The 20,872-nt window shown below is 39.8% G+C and overlaps 1 protein-coding gene across 1 annotated transcript in view; it reads left to right on the top strand.

Moving 5' to 3' along the window:
- The window catches only part of SKAP2 (src kinase associated phosphoprotein 2), a 226,835-nt gene that overhangs the window by 50,920 nt on the left and 155,043 nt on the right, over window positions 1–20,872 (top strand). The window contains exon 4 of the mRNA XM_075827261.1: window positions 19,370–19,468. Within this exon, the coding sequence (XP_075683376.1) occupies window positions 19,370–19,468 (99 nt within the window). The remainder of the gene's footprint in view (window positions 1–19,369; window positions 19,469–20,872) is intronic.

The raw sequence follows: 20,872 nt of genomic DNA on the forward strand, positions 1-20,872 counted from the left end.
ATTGATTGCGAAGGTGGATAAATCTTTTAAATTCTAATTCTGTTTCTATAAACTGAAAAGAGCTATCTAGATAATAATTTGATTCTGACATTGTACCCGTATATTTTCAGATTTTTGTGCCATCCAAGACTATCTTTTATTATGGTGTTACATTTATTATTCAACGTCAAAGCATGGCATAGACAATGTTCTTGTATTGTTTCACTGAAGACTTCGCAGTAAAATGAGTGGACATGGGGGATAGGGCTAGACTGTGTAGGGCCCAGTGGCGTAACTATCGCAGTAGCAGAAGTAGCGGCTGCTACGGGGCCCGCGGCATGAGGTGGCCCGTGTCGCCCGCCGGCACGGGCCCCCACCATGGCCGGAGGCTCCGCTAGCAGCCGCTATGGCTGCTACAGCGGGACGCCACTGAACACTACGGCAGAGCAGGGAGGTATCTCCCCACTCTGCCATTAACTGGTTCCTGACCGCTGGCTGTGTTTTTACGGCCAGTGGTCAGGGTCCTTAACCCCTTAGTGACCAGCCCATTTTAGGCCTTAATGACCAAGCTATTTTATTCGTTTTTCTATAGTCGCATTCAAAGAGCTATAACGTTTTTATTTTTTCGTCTACATAGCTGTATGAGGACTTGTTTTTTGCGGGATTAGTTGTGCTTTTTAATAGCACCATTTTTGGGTACATATAATTTTTATATTAACTTTTATTAACCTTTTTGGGGGGGATTATAACAAAAACCTGAAATTCCGCCATTGTTCTATGCGTTTTTAAATTGACGCCGTTCACTGTGCGATGTAAATAACATGTTATCTTTATTCTATGGGTCGGTACGATTACGGCGATACCACATATGTAGAGGTTTTTTTATGTTTTACGACTTTTGCACAATAAAAACACTTTTGAACTAAAATTATTTGTTTTTGCATCATCGCTTTGCAAGAGCCGTAATTTTTTTATTTTTCCATCAATGTAGTGATTTTTTGGGCTTCCTTTCTGACAAGACATAGTTTTGAATGGTACTGTTTTGGGGTGCATGGAACTTATTGATTCATTTTTATTATTACTTTTTTGGGGGGCAATGGAAAAAAATTGCAATTTCGCCATGTTTTTTTGCGTTTTTTTTTTACGGTGTTCACCTTGCGGTTTAAATGACATATTAACTTTATTAATGGAGTCATTACGGTCGCGGCGATACCAGATATGTGTACTTTTTTTTTTTTTTACACTTTTACTAAATAAAACCACTTTTTATGGAAAAAAATGATTTTATTTATTTTTTTACTGTACTTTTTATTAATAATCTTTATTTCACTTGATTACTTATTTTATTAGTCCCACTAGGGGACTTTACTGTGCGATATTCCGATCGCTGCTATAATGCTTTGGTATACTTCGTATACCAGAGCATTATTGCCTGTCAGTGTAAATCTGACAGGCAATCTGTTAGGTCGCATTTTTTTGGGGGTTGGGGATGCTGTATGGCGTTCCCTGCAAGGGGGGCTGTATGGCGTTCCCTACAGGGGGGGCTGTATGGCGTTCCCTGCAGGGGGGGCTTATGGCGTTCCCTGCAGGGGAGGGCTGTATGGCGTTCCCTGCAGGGGGGGCTGTATGGCGTTCCCTTCAGAGGGGGCTGTATGGCGTTCCCTACAGTGGGTGCGCTGTATGGCGTTCCCTACATGGGGGCTTATGGTGTTCACTACAGGGGGGGCTGTATGGCGTTCCCTACAGGGGGGCTGTATGGCGTTCCCTACAGGGGGGGGCTGTATGGCGTTCCCTGCAAGGGGGGCTGTATGGCGTTCCCTACAGGGGGGGTGGCTGTATGGCGTTCCCTACAGGGGGGGCGACGCTGTATGGCGTTCCCTACAGGGGGGGACGACGCTATATGGCGTTCCCTACAGGGGGGGAGCTGTATGGCGTTCCCTACCGGGGGGGGGCGCTGTATGGCGTTCTCTACAGGGGGGGGGGCTGTATGGCATTCTCTACAGGGGGGGGCTGTATGGCGTTCTCTACAGGGGGGGCTGTATGGCGTTCTCTGCAGGGGGGCTGTATGGCGTTATCTACAGGGGGGCTGTATGGCGTTATCTACAAGGGGGCTGTATGGCGTTATCTACAGGGGGGCTGTATGGCGTTCTCTACAGGGGGATGTATGGCGCTATCTACAGAGGGTGGACTGTATGGCGCTATCTACAGGGGGGGCTGTATGGCGTTATCTACAGGGGGGCTGTATGGCGTTCTCTACAGGGGGATGTATGGCGCTATCTACAGAGGGGGGGGCTGTATGGCGTTATCTACAGGGGGGGCTGTAAAAAAGGCACTATCTACAAGGGGGGGGGGGGTTGTGTGACACCCATGGGAGGGGGGCCCCAGTCAAAAGTTTGCTATGGGGCCCAGTCTTTCCTAGTTACGCCCCTGGTAGGGCCGTCCCTTCTTGTGGGCCCCATAGCAGCTGTATGACCTACCCCTTTGGAATTTATACCCTTTGGATGAAATCTGTTGCCAGACTAGAAGATAAGCAGGGAGCAGGGAAAGAAGGAAGGGAAAAATAGGAAGAATACGGGGAGAGAGAGAGAGAGAGAGAGGGAGAGAGAGAGAGAGAAAAAGAGAGAGAGAGAGAGAGAAAAACACGGGGGCTTAGTATAAAAAAAAGTGGGCAAAAAGTGTAGAGGGGCAAGTTGTCATCTAATTGGTTTTAACCAAGCTTTTTTTTTTTTTTATAGATTTTTTGCTTCCTAAGCTTTCAGATGCAAATTTGTTTTCTTAATAAAACAAATTAAAAGCCACAGGAGTCCTCTGATGTCTACCAGCAATGCATCGATATGTATTTTGTATGGCCATTTATTATAAACACATGAACGTTATACAAGCTAAGGTATATAGTTTATTCACAGAGGAATAAGTGTTTCTACATGTGTAATTGTAAAGTCTTATGGACAATGGATAGGTATGCAATAAACATTCTGGGAGAGGATTTCCTACAAGAAGAAGAGTATTGTGTACATGAAATTCTTGTGTAGTGAATTTCCTCTTTAGTAAATGAGTCACAAAAGATTGTGCTGCAGAATTTACTCTGGCAAAAGTTAGCATGGTTACTTCTTTATTTTCTATCTATCTATCTATCTATCTATCTATCTATCTATCTATCTATCTATCTATCTATCTATCTATCTATCTATCTATCTATCTATCTGTCTGTCTGTCTGTCTGTCTGTCTGTCTATCTATCTATCTTCTCTTATATTCTTCGTTTTTTTAACGAATAGCACACTGACCCATTCATTTCTATGGGTCCATGCACACATACGTTTTTGTTTTTTTTGCGGATCCGTGTGCCCAAGCTCCAAAACTCAGAGCAGGTCCTATTCCTTTCAGTTTTTGCGGATCTATTTCGTCCATTCTATTCAATAATCCATTTTAAAAAAAATGGATCGTACAAACAAGCCATCTGTGTGCAGTCCGTATTTTGCAGCCGTATAAAAGGGACAAGGATGTGTGCATGAGGCCTTTATCCCTCTTACTTTCATACTCAGTGACAGCGATTAGTTTAATCTCTTATAATATTGAAATGAAAATAAAGAAGTACCTAATGGCTATGGACTCCAGAGTCATCTCAAGGCACATTTACATGCAATGATTTTTTTTAAACCACCAATTGGTTTGAAAAATTGTTCTTGAAATTTCGGATAGATATTTTCTACTGGCTAGATGAGGAACATCATTGCTGCCTGGTGACCCCCATGAAAACCATGCGGTAGGCAGCGATTTCTATTGTAAATGTAGTTACAAGCAGCATTTACCTTTTACAGATGGTGCTGCCAACAAATGATGATTTATTTGGGTTTATCGATGATCTTTTTCTGCATTCACACTACCCAATTATTGTTACAATCTCCTGAAAACAAGCGAATCACAACAATAATTGGCCAGTGTTCACACAACTGTCATGCTGGGCTTTCCTTCACCCTGGGCAAAGATTACATAGCTCTAATCTTGTGTCTAAATAGCAGTGTGGTTTGGGAAGTTTGTCTGTGATATCATTTCTGCCATTAGAGCTGCATGCAGCTCTGCCCCTTTATGGTGCCCTTTACTTCCCATTCAGACTAAGGAGCAGATCATTTCTTACTTACCATGAGGTATTTTAGTAAAACCCTTGTTAGTCAATATCCTTAGTTGAGGTCATCCACACTGCGGTCTCCATCCACTTCCCCCATTTTGTCAGTAATATTGCGGTGTGTGTGAGCCGTGTAGGTCATCTTTCTAATTTGATGAAAATGTGTGTACTTTTTTCTGTCATTACAAAAGTAGAAAACTCTTTTACAGCTTTACACAATCTCTATAGCTCTTTCTACACAAGTTGTTACAAAATCTAAGTCATAAAAAATTCCTCTGTCTCCCACATGTTTCAGCAGTGGCGGTAAAACAGCAGTTGGATTTCAGAATAGTAAGTAGTTCCTGGCATAGATTCAGTGTATGATCAAAGATTTTAGTAATAGAAACCGATATTTGGCACCTTCTAGGCATATATTAGAGATTGAAAAGAATTCCAGTTCCACCTGATAACTTGAGGGAGTACTGACAGTTCACTCACCTCCCTATAAGTGCCGGGATATCTTCCAAGATTTACAAACTTTGAAACAAAGTGACTAGATTAATTCTCTTAAAAATAAGAATATCCTAAATGTGTATTTCTGCTTCAGTTCACATTGTACTAAGACATAGCCACACTACCATCTGGATGGAGCCTGAAGGCGCAGGTTACTAAATATTCCAAAATACAACTTGGAAATGTATGTAAATAACTTAGGTCAGGTGATATAATGTACAGTCCTCCTCAGTTTAAAGGGAACCTGTCACGTTGAACATGCAGACAGCATGTTATAGAGCAGGTGGAGCTGAGCAGAATTATATAAAGTTTTGTGGGAAAGAATTCAGTATAACTGCTCATTCTGGGATTAGGAGTCCAGTGGGCGGTCCTTATCTGTTATTGATAACATTCTCTGCATGAATGCATACATCGCCCACTAGACTCCTAAGCCCAGAATCAGCTGGGAGTTAAATTAAAAAAAATGCAAGTTATACTGATTATTTTCCCTCAAAACTATATATTAACCCCTTAAGGACACAGCCATTTTTTGATTTTCGTTTTTCACTTCCCACGGTCGCGATTGATTGCAGCATTTGAGGGGTTAAACAGCCAGGAACAGTGCGGTCGCTGCTCCTGGCTGTTAGTCCTGGGTGTCGGCTGTTAAACATAGCCAACACCCGCAGTATGTGGAGAGCGCTCAGCGCGTGAACGCGCTCCAATCATCACCCCCCGCACCAGGAGGTACCGGTGCGTCCTGGTGCTCTAAGGGATTAATCTGCTCAGCTCTTCCTGCTCTACAACATGCTGCCCTCATGTTACTTATTGACACCAATTTCAAGTCTGTTAAAATTCTGTGTCGTTTGAACTATCACACAGATTTCCCATTGAAATCAACGGGAAGCGGCTTGGGAGCTAATTTAAGCACAGAATACTTGCGAAAATCAACGTGAAATAAGCGTTGTGTGCACATACCCTTAAGCGGTTCAGATCGATATGGATTTTATAATCAGGTGGAATTGACACTTTATTGAGTTTTATATGTGTTTAATTTTTAGGAAATACCCATATCCCTATGCTTATATAGCACCAACGTATTCCTCCTCAGTTTTATGCAATTTGTAATCATTTACATTAGTTCTTGTCCTCAGCAGTGCTCACAATCTAATTTTTGCTATCTGACACATACAATTTAACCGGAAGCCAATGAACCCATCACTATGTTTTTGAATGTGGGTATCTAGATGAAATCCACACATGAACAGTAAGGATAAACTAGGTCTATGTTTTTGCTGTTACTTATTGGATTTCAACCCGTGACACCAAAGCTGCAGAGTTATTGTGCGGTGCGTGACCTTCCAAAAAACATTCTGATCACGAAAAATATAGAAATCTCATCTCACTACATTGATTACATCTGATTATAGCTGCATTTAGAGTTGGATTTACCAACTCATTCTGAATTCAATTTGTACTTTTCTGGAAGATAACAGATATTTTCCGCATGCATTGGTTTACACCTTTTTGTACCAGTTACATAGTTTTCTTTGTAGTGTATTATTTTAGTATATATCCCTTTAATATTTGCACAGACCCTAAGTATTTGAACACATGAGCAGACTTGTCTTCCAACTGGGAACACAGAAAAGTTACTGTTTAAATACCACATTTCTGGAAAACAAATCAAATCCCAATTCTTCGTTTATTTCAGTTCTGCTTTGATTCCTTAGACTCTGCACTGTTAATACTGTGTAGCAAAAGTTTTAGACATATGTGTCAGTACTTGTTAAGCAAGCTGCAGCTGCTGGAATCAAAGGCAGAATAGAACGTCATCCCCTTGCTATTGAGCATGGAGTGTGAAACGCAAACAAGCTGGTACATACATTGTGCTCACCCCCTTTGGTGCAGAAGAAGCCAGCACAGCGGTGCACAACAGAACACAGAGGCAAAGAACGTGTCAAAACAGTTCTGCCAGTATCTTATTTTGTAGGTGGAATCGTGTTATTTGTGTAGCCTTGTACTCCCTGGGGGTTGCCGAATGTACTTAAGTTACATGGTGCTTATGTAGCAGAAGGTGGAGCCGCCACCTGTGGATAGAGATGAGCAAATCTCAATTTAGTTTGCCAAATAATCAGCAAGCCAAGTGCTATTTACAGAGAATGTGTTACAGCCGACCGCTGGTGATATGTCGCAAATTACACCTTTACAACACAGTTATATGAGGTTTGTCGTTTGCATAATACATAAGAAATGGGTCCTGCATAAACTTAGAGTAATGGTAGGGCACAAACAAAAACTAGAGTATCCTTCACCATAAAGGTTATTGACAACTATGCCAGGCAGATCAATGATGTACTTGTATAAGGCATATTCAATCCTTCCTATTTTTATGGTATTTTGCAGTGATACACACATAAAAAATGGCATAGTAGGATAATGAGAGGGCAGGGCTACATTATGACGTGTGCAAAGGGAGAAAATGTCCAGGGGCCTCCGATATTTAAAGGCCTTCACCATCCAATACTCACCAAATGTGGTAGAACTTACCCCGTAGTACCAGTTGGGTTTTCTCTGGGACATGTCCAGCACATTTACCCCTCCTGGCTATCTATAGTATTGTTATTTGGATACGATCTTAGTGCTATCGCTTAGGCTCTGTAAGTACCGTACGTCACTGTTTAGACACTTCATGGTGATATTATTAAGGCATTTTATGGTGGTATTGATATGACATAATGTGGCACTATTATTATGGCAGAATTGCTCCCAACTTCTTTTTTTACAAAAAAGGAAATAAAAAAGTTTGATGCCCACAAACATGTTTTGCCCAGTGACCTCAACAGGCATTGATATGGCCGTGGAATTGGTTGACTGCCAACAAGAGCTGATAGGGGTAAGGAAGCCATACACATATGTACATATATTCGACTGGGAGACGAAGATATTGGCCTCATGAGAGCTAATATGGCTGACAGGAAGTAGATTTCTCTTATGTCAGAAATGACCAGAAGTCTGGAGCGCAGTTGCTGCACATTAAAGTTCAGGAGCACAGACCAGCCAAGCTTTCTGTCTAGATGTATGTCATCTAATGTATATTTCTTCTGGATCCTGATATTGCTGATATCTGACCAGTGACGAAAATTCATCAGAGGAACAGAGACATGTAATTGATGTATACCACAACTTTGAGTGAATTTCCACGCCCAGGAAAGGGAAACACTTTCTTTGGCACACACCACGCCTGGATGAAAATAATTCAGAGTTTATGAATGTTTAAAATCTTTTATATTGTTTTTTCCAAACAAATTTTGTGTTTCGGGTTAGCAAGGACCCCTTTATCAGGTCACAGACAAGATCACAAGATGTCTTATATGTGACCTGATGAAGGGGTTTTCGATACCACTAAATACGTAGTCTGTTTGGACAAAACAAATTTTCAGAAGCCCTGAATTATCTTTATCCTGAGGAGGTGTGAGCCAAACCAAGCGCTTCTCATTCCTGGGCATGGGATTTTGCTCAAAGTTGTGGTATATATCTTCAAGATCCCTGCCATCATAAGCACTACGCGCAAGCGGAATACAGGACTGGCAGTAACATAAGTTCTACTATAGTGCTGTGCCTGACTGAAAAACACAAAAAGTTGATCCATTATAACTGTGCACTTTGGCTCTGTACAAGCCTACTTGCACTATGTAGCGCTATTGTCTTTTTATACTATTTTATTCTATAGCCATGTTTTATTTACATATTTGATATGGTAGCACCATTAGCATTTAGCCTGGGACAACATGATAGAGTTTACCATCTGCAACCAAGTTAAAAGAAAAGGCAGTGTGCGATGCCAGATCAGCAATTGTAAAGATTGCTCCCTTGTCCAGCTGATGCCTTCGGGCTCAGAATCAGGGCTATATTGTTCAATTGTATTCTAGCTTCATTGCAGTTCACTTGTTTACAGATGGATGTGATGCCATGGTTTGGCTACATGCGGTCACCATCTTCTACTACTCATGCTCAGAGCTCAAATTAAAGTTTGACATAAAAAAATTTGAGTATATGACAATGTACCCCCCAGGTTATAAAATATTGTGCCCCACTTCCGAATATCATGTTGATGTAACTTATCAACAAAAGATATGGGCAGGAAGTTTATATTGTAGAGTTTATCCATTCAGTGAAGATTTCCATTACGGCTCATGCACACTGCTATATTACAGCTCCGTACAACCTATGAGATACGGAGTCATAATCTGACTTTTGAAAAGGTATATGGGGCCCCACTGTACTCCATATGTTACTGATCGTGGCATGATCCATCAGATTTCATACCACAGAGGCATTTTCTCCCAGAAGTATTGTTTCTGGAGGAGAATATTTTCAGTATAGAGTGCCGTACAAAGGGTACTATATGGCAGCAGACTCCATGTATGTATGCGTCTATACGAGCTCTGGGCACATAACTCTGCCACATATATAACAAACATGCAAAAAAAATTCCATTAGGGCACCAGTAATCTTTGGGGTGTTTCACCTGTAAAGAAAACACACAGCCTAAAACTGTATTGGAAAGTTGCAGCAATTCACAGTAAAAGGTATATGGCTAGGCAGCGTGGCTGTCGACAGTGTGGCACATTACTGGTATGTGTGAGAACACCCCTAACAGGGCCAGTTTTAGAAGGTGGCAAACTAGGAAATTGCCTAAAGTTCCCATTTTCTTTGGAACCCAAAAAACAGAAACCCTAGGCGCAAACTAAGACTACCCAATATTATTTAGCGATGTCTGGTGGTATTAATTAGGAATTGAATTGTAGCATTATGTGGGAATTATTTGGCGGTATTATGATAATCATATGTGGACTATATATGGGAGTACTATCTTGGCACTATATGGTAGCATGATGGTATTATGGGTTGAAAACCTGTCTATAAATGGCAAGTGGTGGTAGGGATTTACTGAAGAGGCCCTAGAGATTAGAAAGAGATAAAATAGCATATAGTAGGATAAGACAATTGCCGATTTTTCCACCTGTCTCCTCCCAGCAGTTTGCCGCTCTGTCTTTGCAATCATTGAAGCTCCATAGAAAGCATTTGGTAAAATATGTCAATTAGCTGTGAAGTTTTAATCGTCCCTCTCTGCCTCTAGCTGAGATCCTAGCATTTCTCGTGTGCTATAACTTTTTACAAAGAAGCATTTTTAAACTGATCATTAATTTTATGATCACAGAAATGAGATGTAGAATTTATGCTGTTGTCATTGGCACAAGCTCAAGGCACCACTGACAGTATTTCTGATTGTAATAGAATGACTGTGAACTAATGGGGCTCTAAGCATTCTTTTGAACATACATTTCATTTCAATGTCCGATTAGTGCGTAATGTTCCTAATTATAATGCTCATAAACTTCAATCACAGCATTACTTGGCAATATACAAGTAACAGATATTAAGTGCCTTTAGACAAAGATAAATGAGGATTCAGCCCCACGTTACAGGTCCAGAAAAAAGGTTGCTTACAGTTCATTGAAATAAACGTATAACATTAGGGAAGAGCTTTCAGAGGTATTGTTTGAAATACAGCATTCACCACTGTTACATTTTCATATGGTCTCATGCATAAATCCATTTTTTTTTAATTTTGTTGGATAACATTTATTTTCAATACACATTTGTCACCCAAAAATCGTATGGTATCGGACCAGACAGCATATCCCTTTCAGCTATAGCAGAGCTGAGTTTGTCATTTGGCATTATTTCCATAGGACGGTAGGTAAGATTATTAATATTTATTTCCTGTTGATTATATACAATATATGGAGAAAAGTATTGGGACACTTACAGATTACAACTACAGGGGCTCTTATGACATCCCATTCTAAATCCATAGGCATTAATATGGATTTGGTCCCCCCCCCCCCCCCATTTGCAGTGAAAACAGCCTCCACTCTTCTGAAAAGACTTTCTACAAGATTTTGGAGTGTGTCTGTGGGAATTTTTGCCCATTCATCCAGAAGAACATTTGTGATGTTGGACGAGTGGGCCTGGCTCACAATCTTCGTTCTATTTCATCCCAAAGGGGTTCAATAAGGTTGAGGTCAGGGCTCCATGCGGGCCAGTCAAGTTCTTCCACATCAGACTCACCTAACCATGTCTTTATGGGCCTTTGTGCATTGGGGCAGAACAGAAAAGGGCCTTCTCCAAACTGTTGCCACAAAGTTGGAAGTCACAATTGTCCAAAATGTCTTGGTATGGTGAAGCTAATATTTACATTTACTGGAACTAAGGGAACTAGGCCAACCCCTGAAAGACAACCCATAGCATTATCCCTCCTCCACCGAACTTTACAGTTGGCACAATGCAGTCAGGCAGGTAACGTTCTCCTGGCATTCGCCAAATCCAGACTCCTCCATCAGACTGTCAGATAGTCAGATAGAGAAGGGGGATTAGTCACTCCACAGAACACGTTTCCTCTGCTGCAGAGTCCAGTGGCGGCGTGATTTCCACCACTCCATCCGACTCATGGCATTGTGCTTGGTGATGTAAGGGTTGCATCCAGCTGCTCAACCATGGAAACCCATGCCATGAAGCTCCCAGCACACATTTTTATGTGCTGATGATAATGCCAGAGGAGGTTTAGAACTCTGCAGTTATTGAGTCAGCAGAGCATTGGCGACTTTTATACACTATGCACCTCAGAACTCGGCGACCCCGCGCTGTAACTTTACGTAGTCTGCCACTTCATTGCTGAGTTGCTGTGGTTTGCAAATGCTTCCACTCTGCAATAATACCACTCACAGTTGAGGGTGGAATATGTAGAAGATGAAATTTTGCGATTTGACTTGTTACAACAGTGGCATCCTAATTCAGTGACTCATTCGTTCACGATATTTGTAAAGGCGGACTACATGGCTAGATGCTGGATTTTATACACCTGAGGCAATGTGACGGAATAAAACACCTAAATTGAATGATTAAGAGGTGTGTCCCAATACTTTTGTCCATATAGTGTATACTACAGTAGATATAAGATTCTGCAGTGCTGTACAGAGCACGTCATACCAACCTGTCCATCTCCCCATTGGCTCACAATCTAAGTTCCCTATCTCTGACATATACATCTATCTGTATGTTTTTAGAGTGTGGGAGGAAACCAACGTAATAATCTTTATTTATATAGTAATAATCTTTATTTATATAGCGCCAACATATTACGCAGCACTTTACAATTTAGAGGGAACATGAAACAAACAATATCAGACATTACATAGTGACAAAGTTCATTTACAATTCAAACCTGGGGAGTGAGGACCCTGCTCGCAAGAGCTTACAATCTATGAGGACATAAGGGAGACACAAAGTGTAATAGTGTTTGTTCTGTACAATGGTCCGGCCATTTTTATACACATGTGGTGGTAACATAAAGCTGCATGAGCCGGTCACCAGCCAGTATCCGTGTATGACGGACATGAAGAGAAGGAGTGTTAGGGAATCTTATTCTGATGACTAATCTAAATGGAGTGCCATGGAAAGGAGTCAGATTAGGGAATGTTATAGGCCTGTCTAAATAGATGTGTTTTCAGGGCACGTTTAAAACTGTGGATATTGGGAATTAATCTGATTGTCTGGGGTAGCACATTCCAGAGGACGGGTGCAGCACGAGAGAAATCCTGGAGACGGTAGTGGGAGGTTCGGATTATGGAGGATTTTAATCTAAGGTCATTGGCAGAACGTAGAGCCCGAGTAGGGTGGTAGACAGAGATGAGGGAGGAGATGTAAGGAGGTGCAGCTCTGTGGAGAGCTTTGTGGGTGAGAGTAATAAGTTTGAATTTTATTCGGAAGGGGATGGGCAACCAGTGCAGTGACTGGCACAGATTAGAGGCGTTGGTGTAGCGGTTGGTCATAAAGATGAGCCTGGCTGCTGCATTGAGGATAGATTGGAGAGGGGAGAGTTTAGTGAGGGGAAGACCGACTAGTAATGAGTTACAGTAGTCAAGACGAGAGTGAATCAGAGCAACAATGAGAGTTTTGGCAGTTTCCTCCGTAAGAAAAGAGCGGATTCTGGAGATGTTTTTGAGGTGAAAATGACAGGAGCGTGAAAGTGATTGTATGTGAGGAGTAAAGGAAAGATCTGAGTCAAAAATAACCCCGAGACAGCGGGCGTGCTGCTTAGGAGTTATGATAGTGCCACACACAGAGATGGAGACATCAGGTTTAGGGAGGTTAGTAGATGGTGGGAACACAAGGAGCTCAGTTTTAGAAAGATTCAGTTTCAGATAGAGAGAGGACATGATGTTAGAGACAGCGGACAGACAATCACTGGTGTTCTGTATTAGAGCAGGGGTGATGTCACGGGAAGAGGTATATAATTGGGTGTCATCAGCGTAGAGATGGTACTGGAAGCCAAATCTGCTGATGGTTTGTCCAATAGGAGCTGTGTATCGAGAAAAGAGGAGCGGACCTAGGACTGATCCCTGAGGAACCCCGATATCAAGGGGAAGAGGAGAAGAAGTGGAACCAGCAAATGACACACTGAATGAGAGGTCAGAGAGATAGGAGGAAAACCAAGAGAGAGCCGCGTCCTTGAGGCCAATAGAGTGGAGCATGTTAAGTAGGAGTTTGTGGTCTACAGTGTCAAAGGCTGCAGAGAGATCCAAAAGAATCAGGAGAGAGGATTAAACACAGGGAAAACCTATAAACTCCATGCAGATATTGTTCTTCGTCAGATTTTAATCTAAGATGCCAGCGCTGCAAGGTAACATTGCTAACCATTGAGCCATCATAATAACTGCGACAAGCTTACTGCATTATTTTTCGCGCTTTCACATATTGTTTTTATGTTTTTCTTGCTCAAGGGTTTTGATCAAGATCTGTGGTGTCCATATAATTCTACCATACAATGCACAAAATAATAGCACCACAATACCCAAATAACACAGCTACATAGTGACTAACTAATAACACCTGCCTAAATAACAGTGCTTATACAATGCCCATAGAAAAATGTTAGTTTCCAAGTATCAAAGACTTGTAGATGCTGTGAATCAAATTAAGGAACGTGGTGGAGGCCTCTAGATGGTGGAGACTAAAGGGCATGTGCCCCTTTTGCCCTACCTCTAAATCCGCCATTTTTATCAGTTGTTTGGTTCCAATGCAAGGAATAAACAAAGCAAGTCTCAGAGACAATAGAAAATATTACTGTTACAACCAAATGAATCATATCATAGGATGTTATATACAGACAATTTTACATTTGCAACAAATTGACTATGAATGATGATATAAGTTTAGTATCACTAAATCCTCAACCAACAAGCAACAACAATTACTAAATAGAATATACACCCAATTATTATGTATAATGATGAACTCTAAGGCCCAATTCACACAGAGTTTTTTTACACTGATTTTGATGCGGAAACCGCATCGGAATCAGCGGTAAAAAAACGTCCGAAACCGCCTCCCATTGATTTCAATGGGAGGTGGAGGTGTTTTTTCTAGCCGCTCGTGGTTAAAAAAAAGCGGCATGCTCTTTCTTGCCACAGTTCCACCTCTGACCTCCCATTGAAATCAATGGGAGGCAGAGAAAGCGTTATTCGCTGCATTTTTTGCCCACAGTGCTCAATGGCCGCGGCCAAAAAAAGAAATTGCAGGCAGGTCAAAATCTGCCTCAAAATTCCTGAAGGAATTCTGCCTGAAAAAAACCTCTATGTGAACAGGGCCTAATAAACGATCATGCACACCGCAAATCAGTGTGCACATAGCCTGTACGGCAGCCCATGGAATCCCTACGGCTCCGTACTACGGTGCCACCTTATAGCACCTTATTATGGAGATATTCTCCTCCATAATGTGACATTCGATGACACATGCCTCATTTGTTCTCTTCTCAGATGCTATTTGAAAAAAATATATACTAGTATGACCCCATAAACTTCTGTACATACTAGATATTGTCCGAAGTCATAATACGGACATGTGCATGAGACATAATAAAGAGTAGGATTAGTACATTAAATATTTTGCAAGTTTTTGTTGCATCTAGGCATTTACTTGTATGTTTACATCCTGGGGTCTAGTAAAACTCTGTAACATGTATTTATGATTTACTAGTATATATTTTCTTCAGTGATTTGCAATATTTATCACACATCGGCATACTAGAAATCACTTTTTTGAAAAATTTTACCTTTTATAGAATGTTTGATTTAAGAAAAGTTTATGACTTCTACTAAGGTTAATGATGTCCGTACATTAGCATTGTTTTTTGGCTTCACTCCTCTGTATTCTGAATTTTAGCACTGTCAGAAAAAACACACTGGCAGTGCCATTTAAAATCTAACAGAATGATGACACAACTGTTTCCTATTCTCCTTGTGCTAGCGCTCTGTAGACAAGCAAAACTGCATAAAGTAGAAAAAAACTGTCCATACATTTATTTTATTTGCATTCTTGGTTAACCAGACGCATCAGGAAGAAGATGAAAATGATGACAGAGTTTTATTATGATGTCTTAACACAACTGTCCATGTTTACAAGATGTAACTGTGCCACGTTCTATACTGAATACTATGTTACTAAATATCCTAATACCAGTTGCAGAATTTCATTTTTAAAGCTTTAAAATTTCCCTATCAATCCTTATCTTATTTAAACAAATAAAGTGAATATCATTAAAAAAATGACCTATTATTTAAATCAAGTTTTTATGCTTTTTTTTTTTATGGTGTTTCTTTTTTATTTTAATCTTCCATGTCACTATTTATATTAAAAGAAAATAATAAAATATTGAAGTTTTCACATGAAGCTCCCACAATATGATAACGCTTCCTGTCACTTTTCAACTTGTACTATGTGCACCTACAAGGCCGGCCTTAGGTTGGATGTGCCCTGTATTCTATTATAAAGCAGGGGGCAGATAACACTGGATCACACCATTGACAATAGGTAAAGGGGACAGCTCACTGCTCCATCCCCCTCACCACAAAGGGACTACTGCACATGTTCATTCTTACATACAGCACTGTCCCATAAAAGTCAATGGGATGTTTTCTGTCTCAGTTTTCTTATGTCCAAGTGCCTACTGCAGAGCTTTACATCTGCTGTTACAGAAACCCTGACAAGCTGTCTGCCTCAATAATCATGTAAAGAAAATACTAAAGACTAGAAATGAAATAAAAACAGATTAGAAAAAAGAATATTTTTTCAGTATATATTTTATAATTAGTATTATAAAATAAGGTGATACATTCCCGTTAAGTATTACTAGTGCAAGGATTTGCTTTATTATTTTTCTTAAAGAGGTTTTCTGAGCTTATGAAAAACACAGAAAAATACCTTTATCTGTCTGACTGGTCATATATAATAACACCATTGCTCCAAAGTAGTTATTTTTCATTTTCAATAAATTTCCTGGCTGTGCGGAGAACTGTTGTTTTCCTTTTACTAGGGCTTGCTGTGGGCGGGATTGCCTCGTAAAGGACTATAGTTTCTCTGATTAATCCCCCCTCTCATTGACATTGCCGCTATTTACAGCTTCCTGTATGCCCCTTTACTACAAGCTGTAAGTGTTGTTATTGCTCACTGTCTGCTATTGTAACATAGCTCTGCTGTTCTGCTGACCAGCATGTGAGATACATCCCTGCAGAGACAAGGACGGAGGGGGAAGAGCAGGGAGCAGTGGAGGTAAGAGGCATGTGATGTTTAATGTCCGTACTTCAGGGTAGGAGAGATAACCACATGTTTAGTGTACAGGACGTCACATAAGTAGGAGATAAGCACCAGGAGCATGGTAATGTGACTGCATGTGAGACTGGCTCACAGAGACATTTCAGCTACAGACAGTACATTAGTAAGTGACTTAGTAAGTGAATTTACGGCAGTTAAGCCATCTGCACACAATTTTTAACAACCTGAAAAATTCCTTTAAATTCAATTCAAGTTTAGCATTAATTTATTTATATAATGCTGTACTTACTTCCAACGTACAGACCACAATGGTTCTGCTCCTCACCCTCTCTATACAGCATGTTTTACAATAGCGTAAATGGGCTCTGGCACTAGAGATGGGCATACACTTTTTCCTTTTGCGAGTGTCCATATAAAATGTGGTTGTCTTGATCAGGAAGTGCAATAGATAAAGCTCAAAGTTTCATTGCAGGATGTAATATATGCTTATTTATTAAAAATTTTTACAAACCAAGTGTTAATATTTTTCCGATCTTGGCTGTGCATTTGCGAGGCTCTTTCCATTCTGTTCTCTGGAAGTTATGAAAGCAGTCGAGCAAGGTTGGGTGACCCCCATTCTAGAAGATCTTAAGGCCCTATTACACTTGCCGATTTTGGCCCGTGCAGCGAGTGCCGATCAACGAGATCGGCACTCGTTTGCTCCTGTCACAAGTATCAATGTATGGGGATGAGCGCTCGTTACTCCAATCGCTCGGCCCCATACATTATTATTACGTCGGCAGCGTTGTCTCCCTGTTTAGACAGGGAGATGTACTGACGACATCGATAATATTTTACTTTTTTAGAACGATACAATCAACAGATGAACGAGCGTCTGTTTACACAGGACAATTATCGGCAACGAGTGTTCTATGAACGCTTGTCTGCCCGATAATCGTCCTGTGTAAAAACCCCTTTAGAGCTGGGATCAGCATCTATCAGACATTTATAGCATATCCTGTGGATATATCATAAATGTCTCAGATGGGAGTAACCCTTTAAACTGGCCATACATAAAGGTTGTCGAACCTGGCAATTTCGTCAGTAATGGATGACATTTTGATGTGTATGGGAACCTCCCGAACATCCCCCGTTGGCAGATGTTGGGGGAAAGAAGAATCTATCTATCCTTCAGGAGATAAGTCATTGCCAGACCCCTCTCCCCTTTCAAAAAACATGCATGCACAGTCTAGCGTGCCTTCTTAGGAATGCGTATGGCCACATTTGTTTTTATTTTAGAATTTTTTATTCTATTTTCTGTATAAGATTATGGAAGCAGCCATCTTGACTGAGTTACTGTTAACAGCATTTAGAGACATGCTTTACAGCAGTCATATAAACCATAGGAACAGGAGGGGTCTTATTGATTTCTATGGGAAAGTTTTCTAGTCATGCTCTGTGACATGTGCAGAGGTCATTGTGCAGGGAGGGGGAGCAGGGGAGCTGTGCCCATTACCTATTGTCAATGGCGGATCCTGTGTAATCCTGTGTAATAGATGTTACCTTTCATTGTAATCCCGTCTGTGAGGATAATGAGATGACTGCTGAAAAGTGATCTCTACAGAACAGGAAGGGTCAGTCTATGGTGAGGCTCAGTGGCCACAGTGAAAACTGCAAGATTTTAGGATATTTTTTAATGTAGATAATGACGAAGAAAATGTAAAACACATCATCCAAAATTCCTAAAAAATATGTTTTACATAAAAACTTGTTTTAAACAATAGGTCATTTTTTTGATGACACATTCCCTTTAAAGCTTAAAGATATGACCAATAATACAGTAAATAGTCAAACAATCCGACCAATGAAATGCCAGACAAGACTGGCCGCCACATTTAGTTTAATGGGAGAGACGAGACATTTCTAGGGATTTAACATGAGAGCTAAAAGAACCACACCTTCTCCAATATAAAATGCAACAAATGTAACAAATGCAACATCTGATAAATTTGCAAAACAAGCTGCCCAAAAAAATCCACATAAAAATAAATAAGACTAAGGCCTCATGCACACGACCGTGTTTTTGCGTCCGCAATTCCACCGCAAATCCACGGGTTAATTGCGTACCCATTCATTTCTATGTGGCCATACCCACTATCCGTGTTTTCACGGCTCTCCGCATGTCCGCACATCCGTGCCGCAGAAACTCCGGACATGTCTTATTACGGGCCGCAAATGCGCTGCGGACATGCCAATAGAAGTCAATGGGCCCGTGGAAATTGCGGATACACCTCCGTGTGTCATCCGCAGTTTTGCGGATTTGCGGAAGTGTTGCTAGGCGACGACCGGGAATGAGTTCTGTCGTCATCCTGTTTTACCTAGGCTTTTTTTTTTTCATCCGCATTTTGCGGATTACATACGGATGAACTGCGGATTACATACGGATGAACTGCGGATGACATTTCACGGAACACGGTCCTGGAATTTGCGGACCAGAAAAACACTACGGTCGTGTGCATGAGGCCTAACTAAATAAGACTAATAACAGAATTAATACATGGGAACCGTTGTTTTCAAACTTGCACTCATCAGAGCAAATAACTATGAAAAAGCTATATGTAAGTGAAAATAAATAGCTATGTAATTTTGGGTTGTATCTACAATATACACTAGCTTCTGTAACCTGGAGCCTTTTTGAGATACGAGAATAAAATATAAATACAAATAAATAAAGGTATAAGTTAACAAAATATAATATATATAATATATATTTTGTATTAATGTTATGATTTTAATCATTATTATTATTATAATAATAACAATAATAATAATAATAAGAAGAAGAAGAAGAAGAAGAACTACTAGCAGCAACTACATGATTATTTATTATTAACTTAATTGTTAATTATGAATTTTAATTTAGATAATTTTTTTACTCCAATTTCAATAGATTACTAATATTTAAAAATAATACTTCTGCATGCTTCTTTAATTCCATATCAAACAAATACTTGCAACTTGGATGGTGCAATAAAGAATTTTTAGGAACAAAACTAGGCTGTAGTAAATCCCTTTCTCTTTTTCATAAGCTTATTATACAAGTTGTAGTAACGTGAAATTTTTTTTTTTCCCCCAGGAGACTCAGACGATGTAGAAGATTTGGATGGGATTCCTCGCCCCCCTGACACATTTTCTCTGGCCTCTGATCGAGACAAGGATGACGAGACTTCTGACGGTATGCTTGTGTTTATTTTTCAATATACTGCTCTCCCTTACAGATGAGTATAACAGGATTGCAAGAAATAGAATTACAGGGTGTCAGCAAAAGAAAAAAAAATAGCTTACAGCTCTCATGTGTGTTTTCCTTTACTCTGAATCTTTTCGGAACTGAAGAGCTCCCTCTAGTGCTTCTTTTAATAAAATCTAATTTATTTCACTGCAAAGTTATTCTAATAGGTCTGTACTTTAGGCTTATGTCGTTTGTTTTGTGGTTTCCACATATCATTTCCCCTCACATATTTTATTCTTCACATTAATTAAAGAAATGGATTTTTCAAGCCGTATTAGAGTTTTTTAAGTCAATATCAATGTGTTTTTAAATTGTATGTATAGTTGTATGTATGTAGAGTTTACAATTGCTGTATTCAGCAACATTTTAAATAATTACATATTCCTAATGGGTAAAAGCTATAATAGTTGAGTGATGGAGGTTTTGGTCTTTTATAGTCCTAGGAGTATTTCTTATCAAAATTAATAGTATATAAACTTATTTCCCTTGTTTAAAAAAAAAAAAAAAATAATAGTGATAATTAAATAGTTTAACCTAAAATAATATTTCTTACAATATTTTTTTAGATAAATCAAGAAATTAATGAATTGGATTAAATCTATTACATATTGACATTTCTGTGTTTTTTTTTTTACTTTAGATTATTGTCATTTTTTTCCACTTTTTTATTTCTAATATCAGCATTATACCTCAAGTACAATCTGAACAGCCATATAGCCGGGCACTTAAGTGTTAAGAACCAGTGTTATGATGTCTGCTCTATTCTGTACGACCATAATTTACAATGCTAACAATATGAAATGCAACTACTCTTATAAACTTTGCACACTAGATATTAATATATAAAAAAAATCGCACATTTATTTTGACGGGAAGTGTATTTCTGTATGCAGTTGACAATGCCAGAGAATATTTTACTCCTGCCAGCCATTATGCTCACATTTTTTTTTTTTTTCAAAACAGCAGTATATAAAGAACCGTTTAGGAAAACTTACTAAATAATATTTTGCAATAACTTCCATGGGCATTGTATGTAGTCTCCTGCGATTTAATTACATGCAGTGAGTGAACGCATTACAAGTTGGTTATAAAGTTATGATTGAGTAATGCTTTGTGACATGATATGATGATCAGGCAGGGCCGCTCTGTCTCTATGTACAATTGCTAAACTAAAATATGCTTCCTGCAACGCAGCACTCAAGGTTTTATGTTATCCAGATCATTCCCGTTGGATACATAAATTGCCTTTATGGGGTATAAAATGATGTCTATTGCAGAGCAGGGATAAGTGAACTGCATGCATGTGTGATAAATACCGTACTCCGTAATTTAGGGAAAACATATACCCCT

Source organism: Rhinoderma darwinii, chromosome 5 (assembly GCF_050947455.1).
Source record: "Rhinoderma darwinii isolate aRhiDar2 chromosome 5, aRhiDar2.hap1, whole genome shotgun sequence".
NCBI classification, from domain to species: domain Eukaryota; kingdom Metazoa; phylum Chordata; class Amphibia; order Anura; family Rhinodermatidae; genus Rhinoderma; species Rhinoderma darwinii.